We start from the raw sequence: 24795 nt of genomic DNA, 5'->3' as shown, positions 1-24795 counted from the left end.
ACAGGCAACTCTGGGCTCAATCTCACCCCATGGGGAGAAGAGGAGGGGAGGGAGGCATGTGCTGGTCTCCCTTGCCCTTTCAACACAGCAAGAGGAGGACAGAGGAAGTCGCATGGGGTGAGAAGAGCAAGGGAGGCCTCTGCATCGCTGCTGCCTCCTCCTCCTCCGCCGCTGCGGCCACCGGTGTGCTTGCAGGATGTCTGCTCACTGCAAAAAGAGCAAAAGAGCCCTCGCAAGCCTCCTTTCTCTTCTCATTTTGCCACGGTGTGAAAAGCGAGGGAGCCCCGGCCCCGAGTGGAGGAGGAAGGAGGCAGTGATTCAAAGTCTGGCATGGACCTCCCTCTTTATTCTCACTGCAGTGAGAGGAGGATGGAGGGAGGTGCATGCGGGCCTTGGTCTTTTGCCGTACGTATGGGCCATGGCAAGAGGAGGACAGAAGGAGGCATGTTTAGTGAAAAGAGTGAAAGAGGCTGGTGCTGGCCTCTGCATCGCTTCCACCTTCCACTTCCTGGGGCCAGGAACCACCGCCACCCCCAGAGTGCATGCAGGAGTCCCACATGTGGCAATAAAATCAAGGGAGTCCAGTGCATGCCTCCACCCTCTCCTTTCACTGTGGCAAGAAACGCAAGGGCACCTCAGCCCCAGGAGGAGGAGGAAGGGGGCAGTGAAGGCACCCTGTCAGCATCAGTGGTGCCCCAGCCGCAGGAGGAGAGAGAAGGCGGCAGTGATGTGGAGGCCGGCACAGGGAGTGCAATCAAGTTCTGATCCAGGCCACCAGGGCCAGGTCCAGAACTTGACTTGAGTATAAGCTGAGGGGAGCTTTTCAGACCTAAAAAGGGTCTGAAAAACTCAGCTTATATATACTTGGGTATATATGGTATATATTTGCAATGTGTTTAGAATTCTGTTTTTTTCCAGTGACTTAAAATATTTGTTACAGTTTTCTGATCCTAAATAATTTGTCATTGATTTCAATAGGGCACACAGAGGTTTAACCGAGAACTATATCACAACCAGATGATTTACTTTTAACAAATCTTTCTGGCAGTTTTATCACATCTGAAGGCTGTTAAATTGGATCCATTGTTTAATTTGTTTCTGATAGCTCTATAATGTTTACATATCTTGCATATTAGTATAAATCTTTCAGGGAGTAGACTGAGGTTAAATCTCCTCTCATAGAGCCCCCCCCCCCCATGCATTTCTTCATTTTATAAGGAAACATTGGATCTTAATAAGAAAGAAAGGCATTCCATGGCACCTTAAAGACTAAATTATTCTATGATAGATCAATCCACTGCATTTAAGCGAGGAAAGTTTAGAAACTAGCTAGTTTTTAAGTTGCCAGGAGGTTTCTTATACTGAAACAGGTTAAAGTGGCCATCTCTCTGAAAACTTATAGGGAATGAAAATATCCTCAAACGAGAGAGAGATAGGAATCCATTAGATAATTTAGGAATGTTGTAAAAGTCTTAACATTTGTTCAGACAATCATTGGAATAAAAATGTACTTCTCCTTACGTTGGAGAATTCAGTTATTCTTCCGAAAATAGTTGATAGTATTTGTTGATAAACGAATCCAATAAAGCCATACATTTAAATTTTACATACTTCAACATACAAAACCATGTATTGGACAACTGTAAATCAACATGCCAACAAAATCATCAATTAAAATAAATGACCAATAATCAATTTCCAAAAGCTTGAAGGTATAGGTTAACCTTTACTTGTTTTCAGAAGGCGGGGGGGGGGGGGGGGGGGAGAAAATGTTATTTGAGTATTAGGGAGAAAGTACAAACTTATTACTATTTTAAGGATGGTCTTATTGGCCGATTGTCAATCCTGGTAAGTCCCTCTAGAGACCTTATAACATTGGAATATAATCTGTTTATATCATTATGCATCCCATATTTTTAAAGTACTGGATGCATAATGTATTGAGGTGGGATGCATACTCTCCTCATCACACCTGATTATTACGATTCTTATGATTTGAAAATACTGTGCATTGACTCATCACACCATGGAAAGTTGGCTCCTCCCAATCCATTCAAAACACCCCTTACATCACTCTATGGCCTTTTAAAAATATTGTTGCTGATGCACTTCAGCAATGAAAGAATCCATAGTATTTCAAAAACATATCTTGCATATTAGTATAAATCTTACGAATTTTGAATTTTGTCTGCAAATAACTCATTTTTGTGACGCTTTGCAGATGGATTCTGACAGAATACTGATGGGATGAGGCAAATGTTTTGTGATGGGACCCATTCGAAATAATTCTCGAACAGTCTCAATATTTCGTAATGTGATAAGGTCCTAGATCCCTACCATCCGAAGTGTTGCAAGTATAGCTCTCGAATTTATAAAGTAAGACAACAAAAATTGGATGAGACTTGGTACTTCCCCAATCCATAAATAGCTAGGCCAAACTTCCTTTTAACCACCTGTAGCCATGCTGATGATTTAAACGGTACAATAAAATCCCTTAATGAAAAACAGCAAAATACTGGAGGGGGTGGGGGGGTTGGAAATATTCAAAATACTTGGTTTCAAAAGTGTTTTGGATTTCTGATTATTATTATTATTATTATTATTATTATTATTTTCGATTTTTAAATACCTATATTTGCATATACATTCATAGTATCTTGGAGATGAACCCAGGTCTAAATGTAGAATTCATATATGTAATATCCTATATTCTCTATACACATAATCCAAAAGGAATTTTATACACAATATTTTTAAAATAATTTTGTGCATGAAGCTAGGTGTATGTGCATTGAACCATCAGATAGCAAAGGTTTTACAATCTTAGCCACACGTGGAAATTTTCAGGTTTTGGAGCATTTCAAATTTCAGAATCCAGGATAAGGGATTCTTGGACTGTGGTATATAGAATATCACTAGTTTTTAATGTATTTAATTATAATACTTGTGCTTAAGTGTACCCATCCATAGTATTCATTGTATTTTACTTTGCTTTCCAAATAAGGGGCAAAATGTTCCCATTAAGATGGGACCATTTTTACACCTCTGAAGTGATGCAAATTTAATGTTAGTTGACATTTTTACTGATTTTCAGCTGATTTTTAAAAAAGATTTCTTTTAAAAAGAGGTTTTGAGTAGGTTGATAAAAGTTGGTGGAGTAAGCAAACTACTATGGTTTTGGGTACATTTTGAGTATTTTTGGGTTTTTTTGTTTTGTTTTAAAAAATAATCTGGGGATTTCTGGGGTTTTCCGAAACCTCATATTGTGGGTCCTACAGCTTATATGAGGTCCAAAGGCTACATTTTGTGTACCCTGCAGTAGGAACACAAAGTTTTGATCAGAGTTACTGGATTTTGATTTTTTTTATTTGTAATCTGACCTGGATGATATATACAACCATTATATATTAATAAAGCCTCTGATAGAGAAGCTCCTTTATACAAAGCCTTTTTATGCTTGCCCAACACGCTGGTTCCTCCTCATCTTCAGTCCCCATTCTTCCCTTATTATTTCTGCCTATGGTTCCAAATTTCTATTGAATAATACCCAGGAATACATCTACTTTGTTGATTAAAATATACCTAAACTTTCTCATAACTGTTAACTTGTATCTGTATTTTAAGAAATCTGGAGTATTTTCAGTCAACTGCAGCTTCTTATTAGAAAGCTCATTTGATGCAAGCTCATCTGCCACTAGCCTATAAAAAATGTCATATTAATGTTGCTCTATGTTGTTTTTCTAGAATACATGTTTATATGTGGGGGGAACCAAAAGAAAACTTTTCATGCACTTGTTGCTGTAGGAGAAATATGCATCACCTGGTTAAAGATGTTATGTAGAGGATTTAAGTGTTCACATGGATGGAGCTAGCCAGAATATAATGTTAGTTCCGATTGAAGCAGAGGATTTACCCTCTGGTGTAAATGTAAGTGTGCAGGATGAAAGGAACAAAATATTCTACAAACGAAGTTTTGATGTTCTTTGTCTTTAGAGATATTTATCTGAGTTTTTCTGGTTGGCCAGTCTCTCATGAATGTAATTACATATTGCAGACAATAGAAAATCTAGATTGCATGCATCTGAACATTCTGGAGAGATTTACTAATTAAAAAAAGGAGTCATTAGGCAAATCCCAGAATTTATTTTATCTTAGTAGTTTTTGTGAGAATTAAATAAAAAATCCCCTGTGCTGAAGAAAGTGTCCACACTGGTTGTCTGTGCTCACAGATGTACTGAAGTTCAAAATTTAATTGCTCCACATGTTTGTTGATAGCTTTTTGGAATGCATACAAATGGCATTTCAGGGGTAAGATGATACTGACATCCAAGCTTGTAACAGGAGACAAGATAGAGACGGAAATATCCTGTCCTGGCAAATTCTTGTGAGTATCCTCTAAAATATCAAGCCTGTCTACAGATGGTTTCCCAGAAGGACCAGTTTTGTTTTTTAATTGGACTTTCACTTTGAGGGCTGGCACAAACACAAGGTAGCTTGGGGAGCAATGAAACAATAATTTATGGAATGTAGTACATAATGAGGTAGGATGTATAATATTTAGACCTTCCTGAAACAGCTCGGAAAATGCATTTTATGTGTCATTGTTTACTTGCAGTGTTCTGAAGCTTAGCTGGAAGGAGGATTTTATTTTTTAAAATAAAGGTTCCAAGAAAACGTATTCTTCAAAGGAAGTGATAAGGATCATAGTTTGCAAAGGTGACAAGATAAACATGGCAATAAAAACATATGCGAAAGTAGACTGCCCAGGTTTCAGGCAGCCACCAATCTGTATTTTACATCCTCCCAAAGCTATAAAAAAAATCAGAATGCACAGCACTGACCACTAAGGCTACAAAAGAGGTAGAAGAGAGAGACGGCTGTGGCAAATATAAGCATTACATTACTTACTTGTAACAATCTTCTAATCTGCTTTTGCATCATTGAATAAGTTGGTTGTAGACTTGGAGTGTTCCAGACAGTGTCAAAATACAGGTTTTAAAGGAGTGGCAAAAAGTCCTAGGAAGTGACAGCAAGTCCACACATATCTGTCAGCCCTGGGAAATGTTCCTCCACCATCCGCATGCCTTCCTTTGAAGCAGATAAAGATGGAGGGTGGATGGGGGACATCCAGCGGAAGTATTTAAAAAAAAACTTATCTCCAAGATATGCTGGACCTCATATGTACACATGTGATCCCAATGTTCGCATAAGCAGATTTCTTATCTCTCTCTTCACCTAACTGTTAATTCAAACTCTGCTTAATATTATAAGAAAGAAAGAAATGGTTGCAGAGGGTTCTAATTGCTTTCTAATTGTGCTTACCATTTGCCACTTGTGTTTTCATGGCTCCACTTTTGACACCCCGATCAGCTGTTTTGGGCTTTTAAAACATGGAGCAGGCTGGAGCAGTCCACACAGGGGGATGGGAAGGAAGCCACATGTTTTCCATGACTGCAGAGATATACAGTCATGCAAAGATTCTCATTGGGAGGGGGGGGGGGGCAGAATCAGGTTTTAAGCACATTTTTTAAACACATGCTTTTCAGATTTTGGTTTGTGTTATGTCAGTCAATACTACAATATTGCATTTTAGGTATCGTTAAGCAGCATAGACTAATGGCTTGGAAAAAAAATTGAAACTTTGAAATCTTGGTTCATACACTTTTTTTGGAGGAGGCAGCTGGCTTTGAAGAGAACCAACATAGCATCTTTCCCTTGTAAACCTATCCTTCATTTATTAGTCATTTGCTTTTGCCACAGGAGTCATCCTTTTACTTTGATTTAGGCATTGCTGAAAAGGAAGAACAGCATTGTCAGAAAAGGGACAGGACATTTCACAGCATTATTTCATAATGCTGATTTATACCTACAATATTTAACCACGATGGGGAAGATTGTGACTGAGTCATTTATGGGTTTGCTCCCCCACTTTTCCTTTATTGTCTGTGTCTCTTGGATTTAGACAAATTGCTCTTGAGTAATGTTCTGTATTACTATTACTAATCTCTACATGGAGACTCTCTATGTGTATGTATATGTACACACATGTGTACTTATATACAAGGCTCTTTCTCTCTGGGCACATCTGCATGGACACTTTATCCCCAAAGGGGGATGAATCAGTTCTATAGTGTCTGCATGATACATGGAGCTGATTCATGTTAATGTGAGTCAAGGTGCTTACTGTGTGCTTGAACCGCATGAATAAAAGTTGCAAGCTTGCTCTGAAGTTTCCCTAAGAGTACGGGGCAAAAAAACACAACTTCAGACCTATGTAAATAGTTGGGCTGGTTCCATATTGGAACCAGCTGTAAATGTTTACTCTGCCATCCCATTTTCCCCTGGGCTCTGGAATGGCACTTACTGTTCCATTCCTGTTCTCGATAGTGGCCACTGGACATGAAATGGCTGGTAGTCATCGCACGTTGCTTGTAATGATGTCAGTTAGACATGAGGGCAATCAGGGAAGGGAGGTGGGAAAGGAGGAAGCTGTTCCTCTTTCCCCTCTCCTGCATCCCCTCTCCTGCATCACTGGGATGCCTGAACAATGTCACTCCAGGCTATTTTGCACTTGGTGGCCACCACTATGACAAAAACAGGAATGGAACAATAAGATGGACGTTCCATGATGCTGAACAGGGTTGAGTGTGACTGAATGACCAGGACTCCTTCCTGCCTCCACAGTAACCCTAGGTCTAATCCAGAATTCATCATTCCAGATGAGTCCCAGAAAAAGTGACTACATAGACCCCCCCCCCCCAACACACACACTTTTCACACACACACCTTGTTTTTCTCATGCCTAAATATTTTCATAACTAGATATGAATCTTTTTTATCTTTTCAGATCAGCAAGATCCCTGTGTTTGTTCCTGGTGTTTGGGGACCATATTACTCAGCAATGGTGCCAGGACTCTGGCTAAATGAAGGAGGCCAAAGTGCTACTGGGAAATTGGTGAGCTAGGTTCTTCACAATAATTTTTCATGCTATTTTGTGCAGATATGAAAAAGTCCTGCAAAGATGATTTCTCATCAAAGTTTCCAAACACTTTAGAAAAAAGTGATCACACTTTTTGAAATATTCTTTCCATTCCTAATACATAAGAAAACTAAAATGGGTAATCACTGTTACTCATAGTTGCAACAAAAGCTTCTAAGATATTTGTAATAATTAAAATACACTTTTGTGGACTGCAGCCCATCATGAACTGATTAAGTGGGTGGAAGTCCATGAAAATATGTGCCACGTACACACACATCTTTCAGCTTTGGAACTTTGTTCCTAAAAATATTTACTTGTTAGTTACAGCAAACACAATTATTCACTGATTTCAATTTTGACTTCCTTCCAGTTATAATTAGGAATTTTTAATTCAGTTATTTTCTTTCTTGTTAAGTAACTTAATAGTGCAGTCCTATATGCACAAATACTACCAACTTAGTTCATTGTGATGTACTCCCCAGTGGGTAAGATTGTATAATATGTTAAAGAATAACATGATTTTTATTTTATGTATGAAGAAACAGGTGAAGTTTACGCTTCACAAAAGCCTGTGTACATTTAATTAGTTAGCCATTAACCTTGTATTTTACAAAACTGAAAGGGGAAAGATCCCTGCTACTTTGAACTTTTATAGAGAGGTGAACAGATGGAAAAATTGGAGCCCCCAGTGGTGCAGTGGGTTAAACCAGTGAGCTGCTAAGCTTGTTGACTGAAAGGTTGCAGGTTTGAATCCAGGGACCGGCGTGAGCTTCCGCTGTCAGCCCCAGCTTCTGCCAACCTAGCAGTTCGAAAACATGCAAATGTGAGATCAATAGGCACCACTCTGGCAGGAAGGTAACAGCACACCATGCAGTCATGCCGGCCACATGACCTTGTCTACGGACAACGCCAGCTCTTCGGCTTAGAAATGGAGTTGAGCACCACACCCAGGTGCAAAGTAAGCATTTGCAGTATAGTTGATTTTGCCCAGGGGCGCTCTTGATGCGCTCTTGGGGGAAAATAGACCTTGACATATGCGAGCTGTAGTTACTGGGATGTATAGTTCACCTATAATCAAAGAGCATTCTGAACTCCACCAATGATGGAATTGAACCAAATATGGCACACAGAACTCCCACAACGAACAGAAAAATATATATCAGTGATTGGTTGGGGGTGGGGGCAAAATACTGTTTGCTTACCATTGAAAATTACCTAGGGCCGCCTCTGATCACACCCCAGAGTCAGACACGACTGGACTTAATATCAGGGGAAAATCTTTACCTTTACCTAGAGATGGAAAAAGAATTGATATGATATCCACGTTTTTAATCTCAACTGACATGCACATGCATTTCCAAGCTTTGCTAATTTAGGGTGTTGAAGAATTCTCAGCCACAGTCTCACATTTCACTTGCTGAAGTAGTACAAACCACTATTCTTGCTGGTGCATCTTGTACTGTTCCATAAAATAAGGCAAGTCAAAACATAGTTATTGTATTTTTTTCCACAACTTTTGACTCAGGGCTTATTTTTCTGCACATCAGGAGAATGGGCCTTTGTGTACAAACCCAGAAACAAGACTATAAGCCTCTTAGTACTGTAATCACATGGCAATTTTGAAGCTAACAAGAATTAACATGAAAATTCATCTTCCTTTCTTTATAGATAGATCATGTCGTCCAAGGACACACAGCATTCCCAGAACTACAAACAAAATCTGCAGCCAGGTCAGGTCATTGTCCTTATTTCTTTTTCATTAATAGTCTGTCTTAGAAACTTTGGCTGCAGTCCAAAAACCAGTTCAGCTGGACTGTTCCAGTTTAACAGAGACGTGGGTTGGGCTCTCTCACACTATATTAATTTATTCCCTTTTCCATCTTGTTCTTCATATTTCCCATTTCAGAATACAGTCCCTTATTTATTTTGAGCATGTCCACCTGAGGACTGGTTCACGTGGCCATTTCTTTCCTCCCGGCTCTGTGTCTCATCATGTTGTTCCTTTCAAAAATAGTTAAAATCCATGTATTATAAATATGAATGTAACATTCAAATAATAAAACTGCAAAGACAACATGAAAAACTACTAAGTAAATAAAAAATACAAAGTAATCAAGCCATTTCTTAGATGTTGGCATCACACACACATACAAATCTTTGCCCATTTGTGCTTGTAAAATAACCTTGTTAATTCTCAAGCAATGTGAGTGCATTTACCAGAAACTTTTTATGTGGACACAGGATTGCCTGGACTGCATTGCTGCAAAATTCAAGTTATAGCCATTTTTCCTTAATCCAAAATTACTTCAGAGCTCCCAGGATGTCTCTTGAAACACCATAATAAAAATAATAGAACAAGCGACTGAAATTTTGAACATTTACACTTATGCTGGAATATCTTTAACCTAATATTAGATCACATATTTGGCCTTCTGCTTTGCAGTTAGAGACTTTTTTGAGCTGAGTTTCATGTGTTTCTTTTAGAAAAGCACATGTCACAAATCCTGACAAATCAGTATTTCACATTTTAGGTATGACAGGTATTATTATCCCACATTTCTTATGTGATGTGGGATCTTACATTAGACAATTTTTTTTAATAAAGATACATTTATAATTTTTATAAAGATTAATATAAAATGAAACAGTACTGTGATTCTACTTTAATTTAATTTAAAGAACAGTATTGGGCATAATGTTAATTTTGTCTGCACCTTTCATTTTAGTTTTCATTCTGGAAAATTATGTGACTCTTGACCTTCTATCCATCAGTATTGACTCCTATATACATTTTCTTGTGTGAGCTGGCCCTACACTCTATTAAGCCACTTATTTTTCTATGCTGGTGAAGTGAAGTCAGTAAAGATTTGTAGCTGCCTCTCAACCTCTCACAATTCAGAGTTAGCATTTAGATAATGATGCATGTTCAGAAGGGAGTTGATCTACACAGGCCACAAATCCTGGCTTTCATCTTCTGGACTACATGGGGCAGAAATCACTCTTGTGTATCCAGAGAATGTCGGGATACTTCCAGCCTCTAATTTCATCCCATGTTAGCAGAATGCTTCTGCATAGTTGTAATTCAGAACGAGCCATTTTGTTCACATAGTCAGTACCATCATCCCATTTTCCCTGCACTCCGCAAGGAGGACACCTTTGTCACCACAGCAGTGGCCGCAAAAATCCAGAGAGCTCCTGGTTATTGCTAGATGCCTTTGGCGTTATTAGCAAAGGTTCTTGCATGACCAACCAAAGTCCCAGACCCTCTCAAATGTTCTCTGGGATAATACTTGGAAAACAAACTCCTTCCTAAACTCAGTGAAGATCAAAGAATGACACATGATGATTCAGTCACAATGATGGAACTTGTGGAGGTTGTTTCAGAGTTGGAAATGGGAAAGTCACCGGGTCCAGATGGACAGTTTGCGCTTCACTATAAGATTCTGCAAGTGTTTATACCGCTACTCCAAATGATGAAGAATGAAAAACAGACACAGTTTTTGAGATTTCTCCCCTTCTCCAGACTCTTTTGCAAGCATCTTCCTCATCACAGTGCACCTGCCCCCACAACACAAATTTATGGGGGAAAGGAAGAGAAAAATATTCAGCACAGTTTTAATAGGACAGCATGGGATGAGTGGAAATGACATAAGGATGCTAAAGAATAATAGCAACCTGCAAAACTATTGGTATTTTTGTTTCATCACTGTCCTTCAAGGAGTCATATTAAACAACTTCTAAAATATGTGAATAATGATATGAATTAGTTATTTTAATGTTTTCCAACTGCACCTCATTTTGAATCATACCCTCCAATAGCAAACACATGGTAAAGCCTAATTGAAACAATGTGCAGCTGAATGCTTAAATGCAGAATATAAATATGCAGCTGCAGAGAGGTCATAAGTCAGAGTAGTAAACACATGCCAAATTCCCTCAGGGAGCTCATTAGTGTATAGCTGAACATATACGCAGAGCCTAAATGAATATCACTATTTAGACCGCCAAAACCAAGACAGTGACAAATCAATTGTAATTATAAGAAGATACTCATATTGACAAACTCCTCTGAAAACAAGGAGACCTCTCAATATACCAAATAAAGCCAAACAAGATTATTTTTTATTCAAAGAAATCTGATCTGTATGTTATTCTTAGAGATGTATAAAGAGTATTAACATAGTAGCATATTTGACTTGCATGTTAGCACAAGAAAAATGAGGCTAACTCTCAATTCCTTATGATATCTGTGAGATTTGTCTTGTTTCATTTTCTGCAGATTTCACCCTTCGGGTGCATTCCAGAGAAAGTTAAGTTTCAGTAAAATGAATAGAAATTGAGCACACTAAGCATTCTCAGGATTACACCCAAGACATTCAGTAATTGCTTTGTGCCATGATTTGTGCTAATGCCAAGATTTCCAGACACAGTGGGATCTTAATGAATAATCTACATGATTTACTCCATGTCCAAATGTTTTGCCTGCTAAATTTCATTCAAGGTGCTCTCTGGTGCTTCTATGGTGTACAGTTCTTTCTAGGGTGTGTGAAAAAGTACAGAATCTGTTCTGTGGCTTGCATTATATCGAACAATCAGCCATGTTGGCGAGTTCTGATGGTTTTTATACTCCAAGTCATCTGGAAAGCAACAGGTTTTCCGCTCCTGTTGTAGTCAGTTAGTGATCTACCAGATGAGTGAGACATGGGGTACATCTGCCTCAGGCCTGAACAACCTGTGATCCTCCAGGGGTTTGGGACTCCAGCTCCCACAATTCTGGGAGCTGAAATTAAAAACACCTGAAAGAAGGGCAACAAGTTGTGCAGGCCTGATCTACACTATAGAATGAATGCAGTTTGACACCACTTCAAGTGTCATGGGTCAAGGCAATGGATTCCTGGGAGTTGTAATTTGGTAAGGCACCAGGCCACTTTGGCAGGAAAGGCTAAGGACAGTTAAAGTGGTGTTGAACTTCATTCAACAGTTAGATGCAGCCATTATTAGTGTTTTGCAACCTAAGGCTACAATCCTCAAAAAGTCCCCTGCTTGCACTAAATGACTATTCGTCTCGAGTAAATATGCTTAAGATCAGAAGGTAAATCATTCTCTTGTTGCGAAGAAGATGAGATTCTTGGCTCATTCAGAACTTTATCCACTTTCTTCATCAGTGGTGCATTCATAGGAAATAAAATATGAATATTCTCTGCTTTCCCTTTTGTCAGTTTGGGTTTGTCAGACTTCTGATGATTTGTATGTGAATCTCTTGTTCAGCTGGGATTCTGGAATGTGTTCAGGGAATAACCCTCCCCCCCCCCTTTCTCTCCCTCCCTCCCACACCCCTTTTCCTGCTTGTTTTTCTTTCAGTGCTCAAAGTATATATACATACTTAAATGGTCACCTGGATCTGATTAAGAAATCTTTGCCTGTGGGTTTTCTCACTGTTGATTTACATGTTTGGCCAGATTTCCACGGCAACCGATCTCCCCTAGCAGATCTGACTCTAAAGGGCATGGTAAGAAACAGCGTGTCATTGCAGAAGAGGGAAAATAGAACAATGAGGTAAAATAAGGGCTCAAAATGAGCATTTGTAGTTTAAATATATTCAATGTATTGTTAAAGGCTTTCATGGCCAGAATCACTGGGTTGTTGTAGGTTTTTTGGCTTTATGGGAATGTTCTAAAAGCATTCTCTCCTGATGTTTCACCTGCATCTATGGCAGGCATCCTCAGAGATTGTGTGGTAACCTCTGAGGATGCCTGCCATAGATGCAGGCAAAACATCAGGAGAGAATGCTTCTAGAACATGGCCATGTAGCCCAAAAAACCCACAACAACCTACATAAATATATTTATCAGGTCTTCATAGAAATCTCCCAGAGTTTGGGTTTCCAGCTTTTTTGATAGAAATTTGAACTTTCTTTTAAAGAAAAGGGACACCCAGAACATTTTATTTATTTATTTATTTATTTATTTATTTATTTATCTAAATTAAAATAACGTTTATTTGAACAAACTGAATTTCCTTTCCTTTGGTTGCCGCTGTATGAAAGGAAATCCTTTGATCTTCTGCAGTCCTGTATTTAATCCAAAATATGACTGCCTTTATTTTACTAAATAGATATTAGATGTGACCTCTAGTACTTCATTACCTAAAACTATGATGTCACTATCTATATCTTATCTTTTTCTAAATACACTATAACTATCTATCTATCTATTAACCCTGATGTGATTATTATTACTAATTTATATTTATATTTTATTATCTGAATGGAATAAAAACAAGTTTCATACACTTTCTAACTTTGGGAAACATAGCAGAGCTTTGTATGGTCACGTGTGACTTTATGTTACAAGAAAATAGCTTTTAAGATGCCACAGTGGGGTTTTTTGCCATTTTCTTGACTAACAGCACATTTGACTGCTTATATTTTTCAAGACTTCAAACTCTTGGACAATCTTCTTATAGCATAAAACCCCATAGGCAAGAAGTTGCTGTATTAGGACCATAGAGCATGTAAACTGATCATTTGATATGCGATGTAGGCTTACTATATGAACCAGGTGATAGCTGAAGAGAACAAACACAAATATTTTTTGAGTGTCAGCAAGATTTTTTTCTTTTTTCCCTGCAGGTGGTAGGACTGACTTTATCTCAAGGCCTTGATGATCTTGCTCTTATCTATTTGGCCACAATTCAGGCCATTGCAGTAAGTAATTGAAAATGATAAATTTACATTTTTTCTCTTTTTTTCTTTTTTCTAAAAAACCCTATGAGACTTGATTTAATTTTATTTATATCTTTGATCAATCATTGACTTGTCTGAAAAAGATTAGTAAGTACGTTCTGGGAAATGGAGGAAAGAATTGTTCTGGTACAATTCTTGGCCAGGTTCCTATCTCTCTTGAAGTTCTTTTTCTCTCACGGTTTCTAGCCGTGGAACCCTGCCCAACTTTTCTGAAGTCCAAAGTATGTGTCAGTTTAAACTCATTTTTCACAACCCTCAATGTCACAAATTCCAAGTTGACATGCTAACTTTCCTGGAGTGATCCTGCTACCTTTACTTCATCAGTTTGTCCTTGTCTTTTCATTAAGATAATCATCAGGTGTGCTTTGATCCAATCTTTTCAAGATTAGATTTTCAGGATCGCTGAAATCTAGTCTTTTTTTTAATTTATTTTTAAGAAAGCATCACTCATGTCTTCCAGCTGACTATCATATAGTTCTGCAACAACATCACTTTTTTCTCCTTCCTTCCCTATTTATTCATTTCAAGCTAGCCTTCCATTTTCACAGTCATGTTTTCTTTACATCCTACAGTATTCAGTCATAAGAGTCATATCATCAAATCTCAGAGAATCCCTATTACTCCATTTAGGATCCATATGGTCATAATTTCTGTTCTCCATGTATAAGTCTACTGGGGTCAGAGATTTTGGATTTTCCTGGTTTTCTTGCAGTTTCTAACTTCAGGTTACTCTCCATTTGTTCCTAGTCTTCTTGACACAATAGTAGAGCACCATTGTTTATGCTTAGCGTTTGCTTTCTTTTTTTCACAACCCAAACTTTTGCTTAAAGCCATGTTGATCTGCAAAGCATCTGAGAAAAATTATTTTCAATTCTCAGGAGGTGCACCATATAATCTGCAAAGAGGCTGTCATATTATTATCATCATAGGAAATGGTCCAAGAAATCAGGCCTTTCCTCGCAACATTATCTGCATTGCCAGCTGGTGACTTTCAGTATCTTTCTTTCTCTGTCAATGACAAGATCCTTGACAGGAAGGATTGTTGAAAACACTCTTGATTGTGCAATTTCTTCACTTTTCTACTCAAAAGCTTCATAGAGTACCATTCAACATTTCTTCTGGCTTTATCAGTTATTCTCACATGAATCAGGGGGAACAGATAGTAGTCATTTGATATGAGGAGACTTTCTTTGCAGTCTTGATTAAATACTCTAGGAATATAGCACACCTCTCAAGATGACATGTCCAGTGTGTGCATGGCTGCTAGTATGCTATCTGTAGGGAGTCTTAGACCACTATCACACATCTGCTCCTTGTAAGATTACTGGTTGTATTCCTTCTCCCCAAAATGGGCTCTTGATTTTCTTGGTCTAAAATATCATGTTCATGCACTTTCCTACCATTAGAAAGTTAGTAATAAGTTAAAGTAACTTAATAAAAAGTTAAAGTGTACAAAAAGATGTTTTTGATATTTCCACCTTTCAATACCTTTCCATCCTGTTGTCCTGAGGCAGAAAGAAAAACATGGCACACACTCAGCAGATCACTGGAATGATTTTAAGGGTATTCCTAGTGTCTTTCCCATTCTCCTGAAGTCCCTCAACTTTTTTTTGCCGAACTTCCCATCAGAAACTCACTTTGAGGAAATGGATGACTTTGGTGCATAACTCACCTGCTCCGATTAGCCTGGTCATGAACTTTAGCCTCAGACCTTTTCAAAAATAGAAACAGGTTTTTATATAGAAGCCACTTGAGTCAACAACCAAAGTTCCAACTTTCCCCTGGAGAAAAGCAACTAAGAGAAGAAAAGAAGGTAGCAAAACCACAGTAACACAATAGTAGGTTTCTAAGCTAAAAGGGAAGAGACAAAGAGAAAGAAAAAGAGAAAATACACACACTCCCAACTACAATTACAGACCAAGTGTCAAACTATATGTTAAAGGGAGCACATATTCTCTGTGATTAAATGTTTTCTTTTTCCAAAGTGGGAATTACTTAAGAGATGTGTCCCTCTGTAATCATACTTGTAAACTAAGTCTGTGTTTACTTTCCAAATCAAAAAACAAAGCACACTAAAAACAAAATATGTAGGTGAGAAAAATCACATGGTATGACACGTAGACATCTTTTTGCTACTGGTGAGAAAGCCACTTCTAAAAACATGCTTAATGTGTAAAGTAGCCTATTCGTTTTAGAAATGTTTCAGGAAAAAGTTATTTTGAGACATTGCAACTTAGCTCTTAGATTTCAGCTAGGTTCCCCCCTTTCCCTGTTGTTTGTTTATGTACGAAGTTTCTCCCAACCTGACAGCTATGACAGCCCGCAATACATATCGAAACAAAATGCAGCTTAAAAACTATCATTCTAATACATTTTAATCAAATAAATTTTCCTACAGAAACATCACTATTTCAAAGCATTTTCATATATGCATTTAAAAGATCAGAATGAGAATAAAAGTACAGCATCTTGCATAAAAAGACTCTTCTACAACAATAAAGTGAAAGTGAAAAACTCTATTAAAATAAGAAAGTATTTATCTTCCAGCAGACCTTTTTCTCCTGTGGGAAGGAGTTCTATTTGGCATAATTTGAGAAATCCCTCTTATTACTCATTTTAATCCTAGGTAAATACACTTGTCTTCTGCATCTTCTGCAAAAGAAATATTTTAAAAGAGAGGTTTCAATTTGATGAGATATAATGGAAAAATATCATTTTGATAATGTAGGATGTTTAGGGTTATAATATGCTCCATTTGTTTCTCCTATTGTACTTGAATTTCTAACAAGCAGTCTCCTATGTATCTGGTAGATGGGGTACTGCTTCTCATGCCAGAAATACAGAATGCAGGAAACTGTGTTTCTCTTTTGTTGTGCATAATCCTCTGGAGTAAATAAGTTCTTGAGATAATTAAGGTAGCCACCACACCTTCTAAGAAATCAGGGTTAGGCAGCTTATGTCATCTCTACTGAATCCCCCCTCCCCTCGTTTTGTCCCCAAAATGCCAAGACATAGAAGCCTCCGATTTGCCCTTGCCATTTCCTCTTATCTTGATCTCTCCAAGTCTCCAGTCACTACCAGTTTCTTAGAAGGGCTATTTAAGGAATAAAACTGTTAGGAGTAGTGGAAATAGCTTTGTAATGATAAATTATGCTACTACACAGTTTTCGAAAACTATTTGTAATGTGGAAGTTATTATGTGCAATATCCACATGTGATTGTTTTGAGCAGAAAATAATGTTCTCTGTATAGGTAACAGCATTTTCTGTATGGAAAATAATCATTTAGTGTGGAAATATGAATTCCTACACCAAAACATGCTGCCCTCTGCATTTCCTATGTGCAGGAATTTTACACTTAACAAGTTTTTTTTCTGCATAGCAATTCACATTTGTATATTTAATATTATATTCCATGTTGTTTCCTGTACAGAAAATACTGGTTTTTGTGCCAAACAATCATGCAAATTTTGCATAAAACAAGTACAATGCTTCAGATATTCTCATCAGTCTGGAATTCTTCTTATCGGGGTTTCACAACATTTGAAAAACGTTTTGATTCACTTTTGAAATATTTTCAAATATTCTTTCTGTTCCCATTTCAATATTATTTAGGACAAGAAGGGAATAATTATATGGCTATTGATCCTAGACAACTGAGAGTCAGTAATAATAATAATAATAATAGTAATTTATTTCTTGCCTGTCTCTCCTCATGGCTCGAGGCAGGTTACAACATTGTGAAACACATTCACTTAAAAGCATTCTTTAAAATAAACATATTAAAACATATTTCCACAAGATACATATTAAAATACACAAAACAGAGATTAAACATAAGATGTAGATTTAAAATTAGTCATTAAAACTGTCTGGGTAGGCCTGCCAGAAGAAATAGGTTTTCACTTGTGTTTTAAATTGTGAAAGTTCATCTAGCTATCAGAGCTCTTCTGGAAGGTCATTCCACAGTTGTGGGACAGCTGTTGAAAAGGTCCTCTGGGTGGCGGTTGCCAGTAGGGTTCTGTCAGGCTGGAGTAACCACCCCCCAGAGAACCTCGGTGTTTGAGGGAGATTGTACAGAAGAAGGTGATCCTGTAGTTAACCTGGACCCAAACTATGTAGGACTTTAAAGGTCAAAACCAACACTTTGTACTTTGCCCAGAAACTAATTGGCAGCCAGTGGAGTGACTTTAGGATAGGTGTGATGTGTTCACTCCTGAATGTTCCAGTAACCAATCTGGCTGCTGTATTTTGAACCAGCTGGAGTTTCCAAACACAATACAAAAGTAGCCCAAAGTAAAGTGCATTGCAGAAGTCCAATCTTGAGATTCCCAGCATATGCTTGTAACCTCAAGGTCCTCCAAATCTAAGAAGGGGCGCAGCTGGTCGCATCTACCTGGGAGAGACGGATCCAGGAGCACCCCCAGGAGTGGCTTGAGAAACTGCAAGTCATTTCTGGTGTGGAAGAACTAGTTGACACACCTCCATCCCCAGATTAGGACCCTTGATGGCAAGTACCTCTGTTTTGTTTGGTTTCAGTTTCAGTTTCTCATCCAGCCCATTACATCCTCCATAAATTCATTCAGTGGAGACATGCTATCCTTAGCTGAAGCTGTTTTTAAAGGCATGGAGGTGTCAACAGCATACTGATAACACCCCATTCCTTGCCTACAGGTGATCCCTCCCAGTGACTTCATGTACATATTAAAGAGCACTGGGAATAGAATTGCACCACATAACAGCTCCTTTTTGAAGGAACAGCTATCCTCAAGCACCACCATCTGGAACCTGCCTGAGAGGTATAACCAGAACCACTGCAGCACAGTGCCTCCGATTCTCAGCCCTTCCAAGCGCTCCATAAGGATACCATGGCCAATGGTATTGAAGGCTGCGGAAAGGTCTCTCCTCAATGTTGAAACGGAGATCATTCACTAAAGCAACCATAGCAGTCTCAACTCCATATCCTGCTCTGAAGCTGATTTGAAATGGATCAAGGAAGTTTGTGTTATCCAAGACTGCCTGGAGTTGGAGGGCAACTGCCTTCTCAATCACCTTGCTCAGAAATTACTCTTTATCCCCTATAAATCATCCCAGGATCTATCAGCAGATCCCAGTCTACCTGTTATCCTCCCCTTGAGGTTGCAGAGCTGATTTGTAGATCACATTTTTGTAGATCACACTCCCTGTATCTGAAGTGCTGCCTGGAAGCTATTAGTAGTTTTGTACTGTAACTTGTTAGTCTTTGGTAGTGATATGACTGAATTGTGCTATATTGATATGTAAATCTAAACCTTGCAAGCACGTTACGTGCACAATAGAGAACCTGGCACAGAACCGCAGTTTGTTCCTTTCCACTACCCAAACAAGCCATGTTTTTGCGTTACCCTGGAAGACACCCATTGCTGCTGTTCCGTGATGCAAAAGAAGTAAAGACAAAGGTATACAGGCAATGCAGATTACTTTTGCATTCAACATCCTCACACTCCATAAAGTCTAGCAGTGAGGTCAGATTCTGTCAACTCCATTTGCACAATTTTAGCACTTCTCTTAACAAAAACAGAATTACCCTAACTAAACCTGGAATACATTACTGCTAGGCCTATTATTGCTCTTTGGTAGCAGTACAGAAGTGCACTTGGTACTTTAATACCATTCCCTTTTCATTTAAATAAGAAATGCAAGTGCTTTCTTGGAAAATGAGCACGATTGGTCTTATCTGGTGAAAGAGATTACAGACAACAACTTTTCAGTGCCAAACAAGCACCGTGGCATTATTCTATGCTAATGGGGTGGAAGTTTTCCCAGTTGGATATCCTGGGAAAATCATCTATTATTATTCCACTGCTTCATTGCAGCTGATAGCTTTGTGCTTTGAAAATAAGCTATTTCTGGCCTGTCTTTCCTGCATCATATTTCAGAGTTCATTAAGATATATAATATAAGGATTGAGAGATTCATATGATATATGTCAGATTTTTTTTCTGCTAAATATCAGAGAATCTAATAATGTAATGTTTAGAAAGTGACATTTTTCTTGTCAAATTTTTATAAAAATAAAAATTATAAAGCATTACATTATTGCTTAGAGCATAACATGTATTGCAAACAGACTAACCACCCAAACATTCAGTTATATTAGCACTCTGCTTACAAAAGAGTTTGATTTCAAAATCTAGCCAGAACTGTAAATATAATTGTAGTATATCTACTAAATACTAATATTTTGTTTTCATTTCTGTAAGTTTCTTGGTGAAAATTTGAAAGTTGCACCTCTCTTTCAGATGCATTTTAAAGAGTGCAGCATTGAATAAACTAATTTAATTATGAAAAAATGTAATTTAATTTTTTAATTTTTTTCAAATAAACATGAAAGCTGTTTTCAGAGCATTCTCTTTTTATACTGCTTAGAAGAAATGGGAAATATCTTTAAGGCAGTATGGGCATGTGTATAATTGTGTGGTCAAATGTGTAGTCAGTGAATCACTGGAATAATTTGGATAGTTAATAGATGTGGAAAAATACCCTTAAGGTGGTCAAGTGGTAAAACTACAACAGTTAAGGGCAATTATTTTTGTAATCTCATATCAAAGTTTCAAGAAAGATTGAAAAAAAATAGTTTACTCTTTATATAATTGAAATTGTAGCCCGAGGGCTTGGAATATTCATCCTGAGTGTCAATAAAGATGGTATGGATTTTATTAACTGCCCTTGCAGTTGCTTCAGCCTGCCAAAGCTACCTATCTTAAACCAAAATACATTTGAAACTCAACCCAGTCATAATAAACAGCTGAAACCTGACGTGCTTGGCTTTTCTTAAATACCCAACCTCGATCTAAAGAGACATTTGCTATAGATTGTAAAATTTCCAATGAACTTTGGCCAAACTTCAAAAGATGTTCAGCATAAAGCAGTGGGAATTCCTTAGCTATGTGGTTGGCAGAGGAACAATTTGGTAGGATTTTTTTCCACATTTTCTTTCTTCAGTTTCAAGTTGAAATTGATTTCAGAGTATACAGTCGGTACACAAAGAGGCTGTCTCCTTGATTAGGGAAGATGGGACGAAAATCCCCCAACACCATTTAAGCATTTGGTTTATTTACATATTCAGAAGGTGAATGAGAATTTGAAATGAATGAAAAACATGAGTTTTTGAACAGGGATGTTATACCTGGTACATTGAATTCTACAGAGCATCTTTTTTTTTTTAATGTAAGTTTTTATTGGGTTATCTATTAAGTACAACGAAAGAAGGGGAACAATCAAAAGAAGATAGAACAGTGCGGAAAAAAGACATAATATAGAGACAGTGAATATAATATATAAAAAAAATAAGATAAAAAAATGGATAAAAAATATAGTAGTAAAAAAAAATAAAAAAGGTTGACTTCCATCTCCTCATCAGGTGTTGTGTCTCCAAGCCAAAATTGTTCCCAAAAGTTTTAAAACAAAACTCTTAATTACTGACTTCTTTCTCATATTTATCATAAAGTGTCCAGTCTGTTCTCTTTATCGGATTTCCAGTATTTTTTTTCAGCAAAAAAGTTAATTCATCCATCTCTCTTATTTCTCTGATTTTACCAAGCCATTCTTCCTTAGTAGGGATATTATTCTGTTTCCAAATTTTTGCTAGGGTAATTCTGGCTGCCGTCGTAATGTACGTAAAAAGTCTGTCCTCATTTTCCTGTAGTTGTAAATCCAAGTCTGTAAAGCCCAACAAATAATATTCTGGTTTCTTCTTAAAAACTCTTTTCAAAATTTTTTGTAATTCTTCGTGTACCATAGACCAATACTTCCCTATTTCTTTACATGTCCACCACATATGGTAAAAAGTACCAATCTGTTGGCAACCTTTCCAGCATTTATCAGAGGAGTTTTTATTCATTAGAGATAGTTTCTTTGGAGTGGTATACCATCTGTGGAACATTTTTATCCAATTTTCTCTTAAGTCTGTTGCGTACACATATTTCAACTTTTTGTTCCACATCTGTTCCCACTCCTTAAATTGTATAGGCCTTCTTATGTTTTCTGCCCATTTTATCATGCATGTTTTAACTTGTTCACATTCCGTTAGCCAGTTTAAGAGTGTATTATAAATAACTGCGATTACTCTTTTCTTTAGATTTAGGATTTTATCCCAAATTGTTTCCTCCCAAGTAAAGCCTATCTTATTATCTTGCTTAATATATTCTTTCATCTGTAAATAGTGCAGCCATGTCAGATTAATATTTTTTTCTTTCAAATATTGATATGGTTTAATCTCCGCTGTCTTCTCTATCAAAATGTCTTTATATGTTAGCCACGCTCTCCATCCCAATAATCTTCTTTGATGTGCCTCCATTGGAGACACCCATAAAGGTGTTTTATTATAAAAGTAGTTCTTATATTTCGTCCATACTCTTATCAAGGATGCCCTTACGAAGTGATTTCCAAAATTTTTTTCTTTTTTTTCTCTATCATACCACGAGTAGGCATGCCATCCTACTCGTAAATCGTGTCCTTCTAAATTCAAACCTTTTTCATTTTCTAACAACATCCAGTCTCTTATCCATAAGAGAGCACATGCATCATGGTATGCTTTTAGGTCTGGGAACCCTAGTCCACCTCTTGCTTTTTTATCAATTAGATTTAAATATTTAATTCTAGGCCTTTTTCCATTCCACACAAATTTCAATAATTCTTTATTCCAATTCTTGAAGATTACTTGATTTCTGATTACTGGTATGTTTTGAAATAAAAACAATAACTTTGGTAGTACATTCATTTTAATTAATGCTATTCTTCCTAACAGAGATAATTTCAGTGATTTCCAATTTTTAAGATCTTTCTGTATCTTGCTCCAAGCGAGTTCGTAATTATTTTTCAACAGTTGACAATTCTTTGCAGTAATCCAGATTCCTAAATACCTTAATTTTTTAACTATCTCCATTCCTGTAACTTTTGTTATTTTCTCCTGGTGTTCCACCTTGACATTTTTTGTTAAAATTTTGGTTTTTCCCTTGTTAATTTTGAAGCCTGCCACTCTTCCAAATTCATACAACTTCTTTATCCAGTTCTCCAAATTTTTTGTTGGGTCTTCTACAATTCCTAATAGGTCATCCGCGAAGGCTTTAATCTTGTATTCATATTTTCCTACTTTTACACCTTTAATATTCGTGTCTTCTCTTATTTTCCTCATTAATGGTTCTAAAGCCATAATAAAAATCAAAGGGGATAACGGACATCCTTGTCTAGTTCCTTTCGTAATTACAAATTCCTCAGATTGTTGACCGTTTATCCGTATTTTCGCCCTTTGTACTTCATAAATGGCATTGATTGCATTTATAAATTTCGCCCCCATATCCATTTCTTGAATTAAAATCTTGAAGAAGTCCCAATTTAAATTATCAAATGCTTTCTCTGCATCTATTGATAGTATTGCAACTTCCTTCTGGTGGTTTGCTTCAAAATATTCAATCAAGTCTAAAACTGTCCGTATGTTATCCTTCATATATCTCCCTGGGAGGAACCCTGTTTGGTCCTCCCCTATCCAGTCTGTCAAGAATTCTTTTAATCTTGTCGCCAAGATATTCGTGAATATTTTATAGTCCACATTCAATAAGGAGATAGGTCTATAATTTTTAATATCTTCTGGTGTTGAACCTTCCTTATGAATCATTACTATTTCAGCTTGATTCCAAGAATCTGGGATTTTTTGATATAATAATGCCTCATTTAAGACCCTTTTCAGTATTGGTAAAACCGTTCTTTTCATTGATTTATAGAATCCAGCTGTAAATCCATCTGGGCCTGGGGCTTTATCCGGGTCCATTTTACTCACTGCTTTATCTATCTCATCCTCCGTAATTTCTTTATTCAACTTCTCCCGTACTTCTTCAGAAATTTTTTGTAATTTCAATTCGCTGATATACTCAGTAATTTCCTCTTTCTTTATTCCATCACTAGTGTATAATTTACCATAGTATTTTTTAAATTCGTCCATAATTTCCTTGTCTGTCGTAGATGTTCTGTCGCCATCAATTATTTTCGTTATCTGTGTGGCCTGTTTCTTCTTACGCACTTGTCTCGCCAACCATTTCCCAGATCTATTCGCATTCTCAAACGTTTGTTGTTTCAGAAATTTCAGCTCTCTTGCGTGTTTTTCCATCTCCAAACGGGATTTCTCCTGTTTAAGTCTTACTAATTCTTTATTCAATTTTTTGCTATCCGGTTTCTTTTTTAATTCAGTCTCCTTACATTCAATTTTGTCCATTACTTCCTTCATTTGTCTATTTCTTTCTTTGTTTTTCCTAGCTCCATGTTGTATAAGGCATCCTCTTAACACGGCTTTCAGCGCATCCCATGTTACTTGTACTTTTGTCTCTTCAATATCATTAATTTCTAAATAGTCCTTGATAATTTTGTTATATTGTATCTTATCTTCCTCTGTCTTGATCAAGTTTTCATTTAATCTCCATTTCCTTTGATAATTTTTTTGATTTATTTTTATTTCCAATGGACAATGATCTGAAATGTCCCTAGGGAGTATTTCCATTTCCACAACTTTGGTTGATAAATTTTTTGTAATCCAAGCAAGATCTATCCTTGACCAGGATTTGTGTCGGTGAGAATAGAAAGTATTGTCCATCTTTTTTTCGTTTCTAGCTCTCCAAGTATCTTCCAAATCAAATTCTCTTTGAAGATCAAAGAATTTTTGCGGTAGCAGCCCCCCACTATCTCCATTCCCTTTTGACTTATTCTTATCCTTTTTCTTGTCCATCACTCCATTGAAATCTCCTATCAGTATGAGCTCGTCAAATTCTGTTTCTCTCAATTTTGTAGACAGGAATTGAATAAATTTTGTCTTTGGGCCATTTGGCGCATATATGTTACATATAAGAATTTTCAAAGTACCCATCAAGATTCTGACAGCGACACATCTTCCCTCTACGTCCTTGAATACCAATTCCGGTGTCAAATTGTCCTTTATATATGTGACTACTCCTCTTTTCTTCTTTTCATATGATGAATAAAATGTCTTGCCTAATCTTTTATTTTCCAAATGTGCCACATGCTTGTGGCAGATATGCGTT

The 24795-nt window shown here is 37.2% G+C and overlaps 1 protein-coding gene across 7 annotated transcripts in view; it reads left to right on the top strand.

The window, feature by feature from the left end:
* The window catches only part of FGGY (FGGY carbohydrate kinase domain containing), a 181243-nt gene that overhangs the window by 101562 nt on the left and 54886 nt on the right, over nt 1–24795 (top strand). For 6 of the 7 annotated variants that reach the window (XM_060773599.2, XM_060773598.2, XM_067467862.1 and 3 more), the window contains exons 9-12: nt 6848–6955; nt 8651–8712; nt 12344–12491; nt 13614–13688. In XM_060773599.2, coding sequence (XP_060629582.2) covers nt 6848–6955; nt 8651–8712; nt 12344–12491; nt 13614–13688 — 393 coding nt within the window. Of the gene's footprint in view, nt 1–6847; nt 6956–8650; nt 8713–12343; nt 12492–13613; nt 13689–18400; nt 19651–24795 lie in introns of those variants that run through there. The other variant, XM_060773602.2, reaches the window with a different exon arrangement.

The sequence above is a fragment of the Anolis sagrei genome, chromosome 4, assembly GCF_037176765.1.
Source record: "Anolis sagrei isolate rAnoSag1 chromosome 4, rAnoSag1.mat, whole genome shotgun sequence".
Taxonomy (NCBI): domain Eukaryota; kingdom Metazoa; phylum Chordata; class Lepidosauria; order Squamata; family Dactyloidae; genus Anolis; species Anolis sagrei.
The sequence above is the reverse complement of the archived record's forward strand: the minus strand, read 5'-3'. Positions and strand labels throughout refer to the sequence as shown.